General features: G+C 32.8%; 1 protein-coding gene across 1 annotated transcript; it reads right to left on the bottom strand.

The window, feature by feature from the left end:
• Positions 1 to 503: 503 nt before the first annotated feature.
• LOC143594438 (uncharacterized) lies at positions 504 to 2426 on the bottom strand. The gene has a single exon (XM_077073757.1). The coding sequence runs from the start codon at positions 2424 to 2426 to the stop codon at positions 543 to 545; it is 1884 nt and encodes a 627-aa protein (XP_076929872.1). The 3' UTR covers positions 504 to 542.
• Positions 2427 to 13318: the final 10892 nt, after the last annotated feature.

The following is a 13318-nucleotide window of genomic DNA, read 5'->3' as shown; positions in this document are numbered from 1 at the left end:
TCCTGTCGTCGCCGCATCACACGGGTTTTTAACTAGTAGTATAAATAGATATACATATAAAATTCCACACCTTATATAATTGCATAACAAATGTTCTTGTATACATAACAAATATTATTATTAATGAAACAGATAAATATTTAGTTAATAGTAAATGATCCGAGCACGAGTTTAAAGGGACTTGGTCTTTGGACAACCTTATTTGGGCCGAACAAAGAAACCCACAAAATTTTAATGAATTATAAGCTGAATATATATTCTGTAAATAGAATATGGTTGCGTATGTGGCTAAAAATATTTGTTATGTATGTAGAATCGATCCTGACCGACTCCAACCCAAGTCGATAAAGCTGAGACTACCCAACCCTTAATGGTCTGGTCCTGGGACCTCATGTCTTGCCAAATTAAGTTAAGCTTTAACACTTAATGATCTAACGCTGTATAAGAGTAACCGAAAATATCAAGATAGCTTAGCTAGCTTCACTATATGCCATCCAAAAACTGCGATCTACAAAATTACAAAAATACCCTTTTCAACAAACTCACTTGTCAACAAGCACCCGAAACTTCACTCGCTTCTTCACAGAACCCTTTCTATCATACCCGATCCCGATTTTACTATGCATCAATTTCATCGCCATATCCGAATTCCCAGATTTCCTCAACGCGTTTATCAAAACTGTACGAACCCTCCCAGGTATCTCCCGACCCCGGTCCACAACTCCATCCGCCAACTTACAAGCTTGGTCGACACGACCCGCTTTGACCAAAACGTTAACCATATCTTCACACGTGGTCTCTAAAACCACCCCCATCGGTGCCAACTCATCCATAATCTTACATGCGCGCGACACTTTACCAGAAAGACAAAGCCCGGTTGAAAGAACCCGCAACGAAGCAGGAGTCGGAGTTATACCTTTATCGATCATTAAATCCCAAATCTTTAACGCTTCTTCGTTTTGATGCTTATTAAACAACCCGTTCATTATAATCGTATATGTATACACTGTTTGATCACAACAGTCAGTTTCCATCTGGTTAAAAACCATCAATGCTTTATCAACCTTATCGTTTTTCACCAACGCATCAATAAACGCATTGTAGCAATACGAATCGCGACCACACCCATCACTAACCATTTCTTCAAAAAGCCTCTCAGCCTCGTTTATTCTCCCAGATTTCCCGAAACCGTCTATAAGACTTGAATAAAACATCACGTTAACCGCCACTTTATTCTGTTTACATAATTTAAAATACTCTAACCCTTCTTCCACCCTACCAGTTTTGCATAAAGCGTTCACGATAACACCATACGTGACCTCGTCGGGGGTAAAACCGTCATTATTCATCCGATCGAAAAGCCTAATCACTTCATCTACGTGCCCGGTTTTCGCATACGCGTCCATTAAACTAGTGTAAATCGCAACGTTGGCTTTAACGCCCATTTGAATCATGTTTTCAAACAACGCATAGCCTTCCATCGGCTTCCCGTCTTTACAAAGACCACCAATCACTAAACTATAAACGTGTGGCGGGATTTCAAGCTTCTTCTCCACCATAATATTATAAAGCTTCAAACAATAATCATAATCACCATCCGAATAAAAACCTTGACTCAAAGTCAAATAACTAATCTTATCAGGCTCCATATTCCTCTCCTCCATCCGCTTAAACTTCTCAAACGCGCTCTTCGTTTTCCCACACTTACAATACCCTTTGATCATCGTATTATACGTTACCACATCGGGTTTAACCAACCCGGTTTCCATAAATTCCAAAACCTGTTCAGCAGACTCCATATACATCAAATTAACCAGCCCGTTAATCAAGAAATTAAACGTGAACAGCGTCGGTTCGATTCTGTTTTCCTTCATTTCTTTCCAAACCCACAACAATTCTTCAACCAAACCAACATTCCCAAATGATTTAATCAACAAATTAGCAGACTTTATATTGATCAAGAAACCCTTTTGTTTAACCTCATTAAACACATACTTAACTTTCTCAACATCTTTCCAGACACATAAAATATCAATCAACAAAGCATAACATTCAAGGGTATGATGGTAATTACACCCACCGCCCTTTTGGGTACCTGCCCATTTGAAGAACCGGAAGGCTAAGTCGGGTTGGGTTTTGACCCGACCCGAAGAGAGAATGTGGGAGACGAAATTGGGGGATAATCGGATGAACCATTTGCGGCAAAAGGATTCTAATTTGGGTTCCATTTGGGATGAAGCGTCGTCGTTTAAGAGGTTGGTGATTTGGCGGACCCATGGGGAGGGCTTGGGGTGCGTTGTGGTCAGGTCGGATGTGTCGGTGGTGGGTTCGACCCATTCCGGCGGTGGTGGTGCGGTTGCGGTGAAAACCCACCGGTTATTAGGTCTGCAAATTGGGATGTTTGGTTTCAACAGGGTTTTCCTCATGGCTTTATTAGGGTTTCGAAAGGTCAGGTCTTATGTTGAAGTTGTTGGGTTGGATGAAAGGGTCCGATAGGTCATTTACGAAAGGTCTTAGTTTAATTTAATAATACTATTCAGGCAAAAGTTATTGTCAACATGTCAATTCCCTAACCATACTATTAAAGCAATGTCATTCAAGTACTCTATTCACATCTAATTGTTTACATGTCATTTAATTAGTCTCTCCACATCAATGTCATATTATTGTCAAGTCATCTATTTTCTTTTTTATTATTATCAAATCATCTCACAAACTATATTTGAACCTCCAGATTTTCCACTCTAATCATTTTAATCTCTCACTCTCTCGGCTTACTAACTCCACCATCTTTTATATTCCGGTAATGTGGAACGGGATTAATCGTTTTCCAGTAAGGTTATATATTATACTCTAATGGCCAACAATGTTATATGATTTTCCGGCAAGGTTATATCTTTGTCCGTAAGGTTTTGCTATATGGTTTTATATTTATTTTAATTTTTATATGATTTTGTAATAATCTCTTTATGTTGTATATCAAAATCCAAGATTGAATTGATATTTTGAAGTTATTACGGCTTTCCGGTAAAGTTCCGGTAAGATTTTTGTTTTCCGTTTTGTTTGTGTTTATATTAATTATTACATGATTTTCTTATAATCTCTTTATGTTCTATATCAAAATCGAAGATACAATGGAGATTTTCCCTATTTCGTTTTTCCGGTAGCGCGATTCAAATATTCCGGTTATCAATTACAATATTTGTTTACATAATTCAAATCTTCTATAATTGGTAATTTATTTATTATGTGAGATTAATATTAATATTAATATATAATTTTCTCATTTCAGGTTATGTCTCCAACTTGATACAATTAATTTCATAGATTGAGGATTTGTTGATAAGATTTCTTATTTTTTGTTTAATATTGATGTATATTTTTGTTATTATTCATGTATTTATGTATTTTTGTTTAATATTTATGTATATTTTTGTTATTATTTATGTATATTTTTTGCACTTTCAAAAAATATTACTCAACTGTCAATATTATTGTCAATCTCCATTAGTAAGATTACGTTTTGAGTAGTCCCTAATTTTCACACACTTTCCATCTTTTTTGTTTGACCAATGTATAATGAGGCATAAATGTCACAATTAATGCTAATGGGTGTTATCATTTGGTTATGGAAACTGTAACAATTAATGCACTATAAAAAATCAAAATATTATTTGAATTTGAATTCTAAAAAATGATATATTATAGTTGGTTATGAAAAATTTTGGTTTCCATTCTCCATATTATAATGTTTATTAATTTCCAATCTCCATAATATTCTTATCTTTTATGTTTGAACAATTTATAATTAGACATAAATGTCAAAATTAATGATAATGGTTTGTAACAAAATTGAATGCATATTTCATTGACGGTAATAAAATAATATTAATTATGGATCGACTAAAAAAACTAATAATTTCAAGATTACATTATGCCATGATTTTTGTAATATTTTTTGTATTTAGGATCTTTGACTATAACAAATTTCGTTTAACAATTTTGGTAAACAGATTTACAAGTTAAGTAACAATTTATTATATTCTAATCAAATCATATAATAAAATTGAAAGTCATTATTAATAATTATTATTTTTTACGTGTATTCAAATTAATAACTCAAATTTCAAATAAATAAGTTGACTATAATTTATTTATTTATTTTTGGAATTGACTATAATATGGGTCAGTGTTTTCTAAAATTTTTAAAGTTAATAACTTCCTTTAATATTGTTGACCGACTATTAGTTTTGATAGTTCCAGAAATTTTGGTAAACAAATATATAACTTAAATAACCATTTAATATATTATAATTTAATTCATTTTGCTAATATATACTCAACATAAAATGTCAATATCTTAAATACATGTCTATTACATTTTTTGTTTGTGCGGGATATTCATATACGTTCGTTAGTAATGTTTTTAATCATATTCTCATTTAAATATAACAATTAATTTAATCGTTTTTAAAATATTTATTATTAAAATACATGTATATATGGTATACATATTTTCGTATCATATTTTTACACCTTTAAATATTTTTCCAAAGTCAACATATTTTTTTTTTAATCTTTCCAAAGTTATTTGAAAATTCATTTATTGTAAAACGTTTTTATGTTTTGCAAGTTTAACAAAATATTAATGTCAGTAATTTAAAAGTTTGTTGCAAGATTGGTCAAAAATAAAAAAAATCATAATTTTTGAAGTTGACTAATTCCAATTTTTTTTTATATTTTTTTAACTATTTTGAAAATATTTCAAAACGGGTTGTTTTAAAAGAGTATCAAATTATGCTTATCGATATGAGGAAAATTTTTTTGTTTATATTTTGAAAATATTTATATTAATTTTTATTGATATATCTTTTTGGTTAAATGGTTTAAGTTAGAAAGATGTTTTATGTTGTCATTTTACTTTGTTTGTTTTTGTATGTTATTTTATTTAATACATTATGGTATATTTAATTTGGATGCTATTGTTTTATTGTATTTTCATGTGGTGAAGCAAAATGAGTTTCTTTTGGTAGAATGTTTGAAGAAGTTGATGGTGGTTTAATATGAAAGAACATGTTTATGTCTTTTGTTGATGTTTTTTGGTTGTTCGGTGTACATTAACTTATTGTAACTTTTAACTTTTAATATCTAGACAATGCAAATGGTTAACGTTTTGGTCCGAAAGTTTGAAGAAGTTTTGTGTTGCTTGAATTTGTTGTTTAAATTTATTATGTTTGTTGACATGTTTTTCCACCCGTGTATAACACATGCTATACCCTAGTTTATATTTATTTATTTACTAGCTTTTCAACAGGTGTGTTATATGTTGTTTGTTAAATTATAAAAATAAGTAAGTTTTATCATTTGAAATAAATAAGTCACATCATTCAAAATAAATGAATAAAATTAAAGTTGAACAAAATAAAATAAATAGTATAAACAACAAGAAGTATACGATCTCAAATTTATAAATTTCATAAAATCTCTTATATACAAACATCTGTTATTTTATCACAAGTATTCTTATCGTTAGTCAATATCAACAGTTTTATAACCCAATTTCCAAAATGGTATTGACCCATGACACATTATTAACTAGGATGAATGATGTGAGACTAGAAGATTATAAGAAAAAAAATGACTATTTTATAACTTAATTGTTAAAATTGTTTTGACCCATAATTCATGAATACCTAGGATGCAAGAGATAACATATTAGAATATTCGGAGGGATAATAAGGCTAGTATTGAATACAGACCTGACACCTAAAGCTTGTTATTTTACTTTATTAGAATAGTAAAATTAAATAAGATAAGATTTCTTTTTCTTTTTTTTTCACAATGATTTTAGATGTATTAATGACCCAATCATGAATGATCTCATCCTTTGAATCTTCAATTTTGGGGTGTAAATGAGTCGGACTTATTTCAACTTGCTGCTTATTGGAGCTCGAGGTCAAGGCTTGTTTTGAGGTCTTTTTTTAAAGTTTAAGCTTAGCTCGTGAGTTTTTCAAACTTAGGTTTGAATCAGGTTTTTTCTTGTTTATTAATTCATTTATATACATTGTTAATTAATTATGTATTTTGAGAAAACTTTTAAACGAGCCTAAGCTCGGCTCAATTTGGTGTAGTACCTTAAACGAGCCAAATATTCAGCTAGAGCTTGGTTGTGAAGTGTGAAATAAATATATAGTAGTCGAAAAAAGTCAAAACATGAAAATACATAAAGCCCGTTAAAATTCGCTGAGCCTAAACGAATTTTTCATACAAGGCTCCAGATAAGGCTTATCTCATTTTGAGATTTTAACGATCTATCTCAACTACATCATGAGAGCCACGTTTGGCATCCTTCAAACCAAGTCAATATTTGTACCAACTTTAAATACAAACTCATTGTTAATGCCCATAGATTAAATTGCTTTATTAGTTTAATCGTCAAGAGTTTAGAAAAATTCATTTATGCATATCATTTACTTAAGTAATTATGGGAATTACATGTTGATACACGTTTCTATGTCTTCGTCTTTGTTTAATGTATTTTTGTTATTAATATGAAGTATATGGGTATTTTGGTAAATGTATATGCACATTCGCTATATTGTAAGGATCATTCGTTACAGTAGCTAATAACGAATGAGTCTCCATGTTTATTCGTGTTCATTCGTAAGTGATGTTAACGAATGTGGTGATTCGTTATAGTAATGTAATGGTGTTAATGTATGATATAGAATAACACTCATTCGTTATGGCTTGTATAACGGATGAGGTCTCTCTTATATATATATATATATATATCCCTGTAAGTTATCACTTAGTTAAGAGTTCTTCTTATTATCGACTGAGCCTCGTTACTCTGTCCATATGCCTCTCAACAAACATAGTTAACGTATTCTAATCGTATCTCATATCAATAGACTAGATCCGTGATAGCAATCAATCATCCAGACTATCCTGAGCGTGTTTCCAATTAAACAAGGCTCTAATGGTCTTCACCAAGACCCGAGAGATTGGTATAGCACACTTACTAACCATTTGATTGATAGTGGCTTCAAACGAGGGACTATCGATTGCACTCTCTTTTACAAGACGGTTGAAGAAAATTTGCTTCTTTTCCAGATCTATGTCGATGACATTATATTTGGCTCAACAAACAACAAGTTATGTAAGGACTTCAAGAGGAAGATGCGAACAAAGTTTGAGATGAGCTCAATAGGAGAGATTAGTTTCTTATTAGGGTTATAGGTTCATCAGTCTGACGAAGAGATTTTTATCCATCAGACGAAGTATGTAAATGATATCTTGAGCCGATTCAAGATAACTGCCGGAAAATCCCTTCTACTCCTCTTCCCGTTGGTCACAATTTGTCAACAAAGAAATCGGAGGATACCGTTGATCCAACCCTCTACCGAGCATCGATAGGTTTTTTTAATGTATTTAACTGCATCGCGTCTTGATATAATGTTCGCTGTTTGTCTATGTTCCAGGTATCAAGCGAGTCCTCGAGTGACTCATCCGGCGTCCGTGAAGCATATTTTCCACTATTTGAGGGCTAATCCCGACATTTGGTTATGGTATCCCAAGTATGATAGTTTTTATCTTACGACTTTTTCAGATTCCGACTACAGAGGATGCAAGATCAACTTCAAGTCTACAACGGCGGGTTGTCATTTTTTAGGAATCCAACTTGTTTCCTGACAGTTAAGAAGCAGACAACGGTCTCACTTCAACCGCTGAAGCCGAATATGTAGCAGTCTTGAGGTGCTGTTCACGGGTTTTATGGATCCAACAACACTTGCGGGATTACGGTTTGAAGTTTCTTACTACTCCAATTTTTATTGATAACTCTGTTGCTATATGTATAACGAAAAACCTCGTGCACCACTCTAAAACAAAACATACTGAAATTCGTTATCATTTTATCCGTGATTGTTATGAAAAGAAACTAATTGACATTGAAAAGGTACACATGGATCATCAAAAGGCAGACCTTTTTAGCAAATCGTTTGATAAAACACGATTTAAATTTTTTGCTTGGTTTAAATGGTTTAAAATCATTTGCTGATATTCCTAAGCTTGGATAATCATTTTTATTGTTTTTGTACATGTTTTATTATAGTTAATTTTCTTTCTTCAATATTATGATTTTTAGGGGGAGAAAAATGGGAAAAATACAAAAATATTGTGCTTTCTGTTTGTATAGATAAAATCCTAAAACATTCAAATATTTTAAAATTCAAAAAACATTGAAAATGCTCCTCCGAATGAGATTCCAAGCAAAAAGGGAAAATGGTATCACCTTGATCATTTATATCCTAAATCCAGTAAAAAAATAGGCGAAACAGACTGTGTGCTTAATTGTATTAGTGCATTGGTAGTTCTAAAACAAAAGAGTATGTGGTATAAAAAAATTGTCAAATTATAAGAGGTGTTAGTCTCTTACAAAGTCATGGTGATTAAGTTAGAAATGTAACAGTCTGTCATACTCAAGCCTTAAATCTGTTTGATCACTAATAATGTTACAAATTTAAATGACTAAAGCGTCTGGTTAGTGGTTAACACTTCAACGATGTATGATCTTATGGCCTTAAATATTGTATTGATGGGATGCTTCGAAATTTTTGGACACCATTGGGTCTTTATGCGGTTTTCAATAGGGTATTCATTTCGGTGAATACTATTATGCTCAAAAGGCGAGCCCGCATTATCTGCCACTATAGTCATTAAACTTGATCACGACTGTACTTTGTACAAATTCCCTTCTGACTTGATCAAGCTACGCTGTAAGTCATACGTTGTCTCATTGCTCGCGTTTTATTACCATTAAGAAACAGACCACACGGGACACAATGTATGTAAGTCGAACATATGGAATTGTGCATACTCATCCATGGGAAAGGGACTCGAAGTATTTCTTGATAACGAGGGTATATTTTGTAGTGGGGATTATTTGCTAGATTGCTAAACTGAAAATCAAAGTATTTTGGTCAACTGATTTCAAGGTTTAAGTCAAGTTTGAGTGACATGGTAAAAATCAAAATAATTCTGAATCGAGATTAGAGGCTGATAGTTCTGGTATCTTGTGCCCTAATTGAACTTTAAATCATATCACAGAAACTTCTGTAATATTTATAATAAGATTTCAGTGGACAACAATACTAGTGACTGACTTAACACCAGTTATAATAAAGGCGTAATATAAAACTGTGGTGGACGGATTTCTTGGTTAATATAATTCCCCGCATAATTCACAAAAATATGCACTGCTTTCGTTGTTTACGTTACAATTTTTCATTTAATATTTTAGTTTTTACTTTTGTTTTGATTTAAAAACTTAAAAATCCAAAAACAATTTAGTTGCCGCGTTATTTTCGATTACCGAGCTAAGTGAATTAAAGATTGAAAAGAAAAAGATTTTTCCCACGATTTTAAGTTAAGTTAGCTAAAGTAAGATCCTTTAATGTAAATATTTACCTTTGGGTAAATTTTTTAAAGTATTTTAAGGTAAAACATCAATCAAAAAGTTGGTTTTGATGGTTAATTTAATGGTTTGGAATGGTAAAATTTTCATTTCATTAAAGGTAAATGGCCATTCGTTACTTTAGTCTAACGAATGAGCATTCATTCATTAAAGATAATATCAAATGTGTTATATTCGTTATTACATCACATTTTCTTTCGCTCACCGATAACGAATGAGGGCTTATTCATTAAACTGATAACGAATGGGGGTTCAATCGTTAACTATGTTAAATAACGAATATAGAGTTATTCGTTACTAAATAACGTATGTATGGTGATTCGTTATAATTTTAATGAATGAAAGGTCATTCGTTAAATGTATTATAACAAATGAGATCATTTGTTGTCTTCAGAAACAAGGCAAGAGATTCAGACTATGAAAACCCCAATACAACAAATGGCCATCCATTCATTCACCACTTTTAACCTCGATACAAGCAAACAAGAGAGAAACTCTTGAAAAATTTTCTTAGAAATTCTAACATTGTATTTGTGCTTGTTTCAGTATTGGACTGAAATTAGAAGGTATAAAATAGTAGATTGATACTCTTTTTGCATCTAATGATTCAGTTTTGAAAGGATTAATCGTAAATCTGTTAACGAACTGATAGTTGATTAATTGATCCCTAAAAACGATTGTGATAATCAATCCGTTAGTAAGTGTTAAATATCAATGATATATATATATATATATATATATATATATATATACATCCAAACTGTTAACGTGACACATGATTTTTGAATGATTTAGGAATTCAAATTGAGAGTTTGACTTTCATTGTTCATCATAAATTTGACTTTGGCATTTTCTGGTCAAAATGACCATTTGTTTATACACATTCATTTATCTAGTAATGAATGAGTTTCTTATTCATGTTACTTTTGATAACGAATGTAAACATTCGTTATGATTCTTAACGAATAAGGGTCTTTAGTTAGTTCATAAACGAATGAGATTTGATTATGTTAGCAAATGTGCTAATGTTGGTCATTTTTTTAATTGAATTAAAGAATGAAGTCATTCGTTAATGTTACTTAACGAACGTGGTCATTAGGTATATATTTTTATCAGAATGTGAATGGTTTCACCAAGTGTGAAAACATTTGATATTTTAAAGTAAAATTATGGTTTTGATTCGTTTGTTTTTATAGATATGGCTGACAATATGCCTATTGATGTTCCTGAACTAAAGAGCCTATTTTTCAAGTGTCTGAGTTAGTCCAAGAACAACAAGTAGATCAACCTGCTAATAATCCCATAGCTCAACTAGACAAAGAAGCACAAGTCATCGAATTTCCTTATGATAAGAAGCACAATATCTATGCGTTCTTAAATTAAGATTTCTTTGAAGAGCGGTGTTTGGTAGCATTATAGCGTTTCTCAAACGATCGAGAATACATTATGCTATTTCTATGGATGTGCCTATTTACTTCAGTATCATTAGATCTTTCTGGAACTCAGCCAAGGACGTTCCAGAGGAGAATCATATCGAAGCTGAATTTGAAGATAAGAAGATCGTGATTGATGTTGCTTTGATACGTAAAGTATTACAGTTTCCAGATACCGATTATGACAGATGTGAGCTTGATAAAGACTGATAAGGGGATTATTCGGAAGATTAAAGTATAATGGCGATCTGACAAAGTCCCAGTACAACAAGGCCTATCTTTGTGAACATTATAAGTAATTATTACATGTACTTATACATTGCTTTGGTGGATGTAAAGGTGGATTCGATGAGTGTAGAATCATGTCGCAATCGGATTTTGTTGAATTTGTACTCAACAAGCCGTTCAACTTCTCTGAACTGGTGTTTTATCACCTGAAGGAGAACTGTACTACTCTTCACATGAATAATATATTTTTAATCTATCCATGACTCTTACAGCTTATAATTAATCATTTGGAGCCGAACCTGGTGAAAGATCTAGAGATTCCTGAAAATATAATGCTTCTTGAGCATATGAGTGAAGATACAATGAGGCGAATAAAAAATTATTATTGACATACTATTGAGAACAAACCTAAGTTCATGAGGTTTATTGGTCATGTTGCTCGAGCGGATTATTGATGTTGTGTTTGTAGTCGTTAAATATGATGGATTTAGTTTTCGCACAAGATCGTTTTTGAATTTATAAAAGTGATTTCTATTAAGACTAACCACACACAAAATAAGCAAGTGTACCTATCGTATATGTAGAATAATATTGGTATGAACCAAGTATCGATATGTGGACACAAATATTTCTAACAATTAATCTTCAATTTAATTTAATCGGAGAATATAATCATTTTAGGGTGATTTTCAAACCTTTTAAGAATAGGTAGCCTTCATATATATATGTGTGTGTGTGTGTGTGTGTGTGTGAACAAGAATCTAAAGGAGTATATCAATTATATGAAGGTTACCATCTAAAATCAAGAATCCACTTCATTCTTCATTGATAATTTTAAAGTAAACATGTGATAAACTTGCTTTAATAATATATGATAGAATAGCCCCTCATTTCTAAGTGAACTTACCCTATGACATAAAAGAAAGTAGCATGCATAACTTCATGTCTACCACGTGAATGCCAATTTAAGTAAGCAAGTAGTTTTAGTAAAGTATAAAGATTAGGATTGACTTCAATTTTTAAAATACCAATTCTAACAACTTCGGGTGGTTATATGTCACACCCGGCCCTGAACGGCGGAAACAGCCGGGCGCGCGTGAGTGGGGATTGATACTTAAGTACGGGCCATTGCAAACATTCAAAGATAAGATTTTCATTGCGCGTGAAATGTTTAATACAAATACATTACATTGTTTAAAAATTACATAAAAACATCCAAGTTTAAAAACTGTTGAAGATTTCCACGCCATATCCCCTTGCGCGGCGAGAACAATCACGCGCATCGAAGGGATAGAACTAAAATCTTCCAAAAAGCTAGTTTTAGATGTTCAGCGTGAGGTGCTCTAAGTGTGACTCCATGCGCTACCTAGTTATCTCCTGAAAGACACGTAAAACATTTGAATCAGTATAAACTGAGTGAGTTCACAAGTTTTAGTAACTTGATAAATCGTATCGCGTCATAGCCTTGGCGAAAATCATATTAAAACACATTTCTGGTTTCATGTCTAACATATTCTTGATACACCTTATGAAAACATAGATCTGACAACATATTTCTGTTAGGACCGTTCCGCGGGTTGCGCGCGAACGTTTCTGGAAAACGTACTGGTCTATGCAAAGTGGCGCTGCCACTACGAGCTAAAATAGTGTAATACCGTCCCGCGGGTTGCGCGTGGACATTTCTGAAAAGTCGTGCTCGTCCATGCAAAGTGGCGCTGCCACTACGAGCGAATAATACTGTAATACCGTCCCGCGGGTTACGCGCGGACGTTGTGCCGGAAAACAAGGCGCTCGTCTGCGTAAGAGGAGCGACCTCTACGAGCGGGCTCAATCCCATAGTACTGCCCCATGACCATACTAGGCACTCGTCTGTGTAAGAGGTGCGACCCCTACGAGTGGGCGGATCAAACCAGCAGTCCCTACCCTTAGAGTTCCAATGGTAAAGTGATCACTTACTCGAGTTCTGGCGCACATACATCGTAAATCATAGATAACCGTTTGCATTACTCATTATGAAACATAATTTAAACACATAATCGTTTGCATAGCTTGTAAGTATACCATGATAAATCGTAATTTAAGTACGTGTCCCTCGCCCCGAAAACAGTTTAAAAACAGTGAAAATAGTGAAAATAGGGGCTGTGAGACTCACCTGTGGTTCTTGTTAAGGGATTAATCG

The sequence above is a fragment of the Bidens hawaiensis genome, unplaced genomic scaffold (assembly GCF_021521415.1).
Source record: "Bidens hawaiensis isolate Kalapana, Puna unplaced genomic scaffold, B.hawaiensis_p1.1 tig00043631_1, whole genome shotgun sequence".
NCBI lineage: Eukaryota > Viridiplantae > Streptophyta > Magnoliopsida > Asterales > Asteraceae > Bidens > Bidens hawaiensis.
Note: the sequence above shows the minus strand (reverse complement) of the source record. Positions and strands in the feature narration are given on the sequence as shown.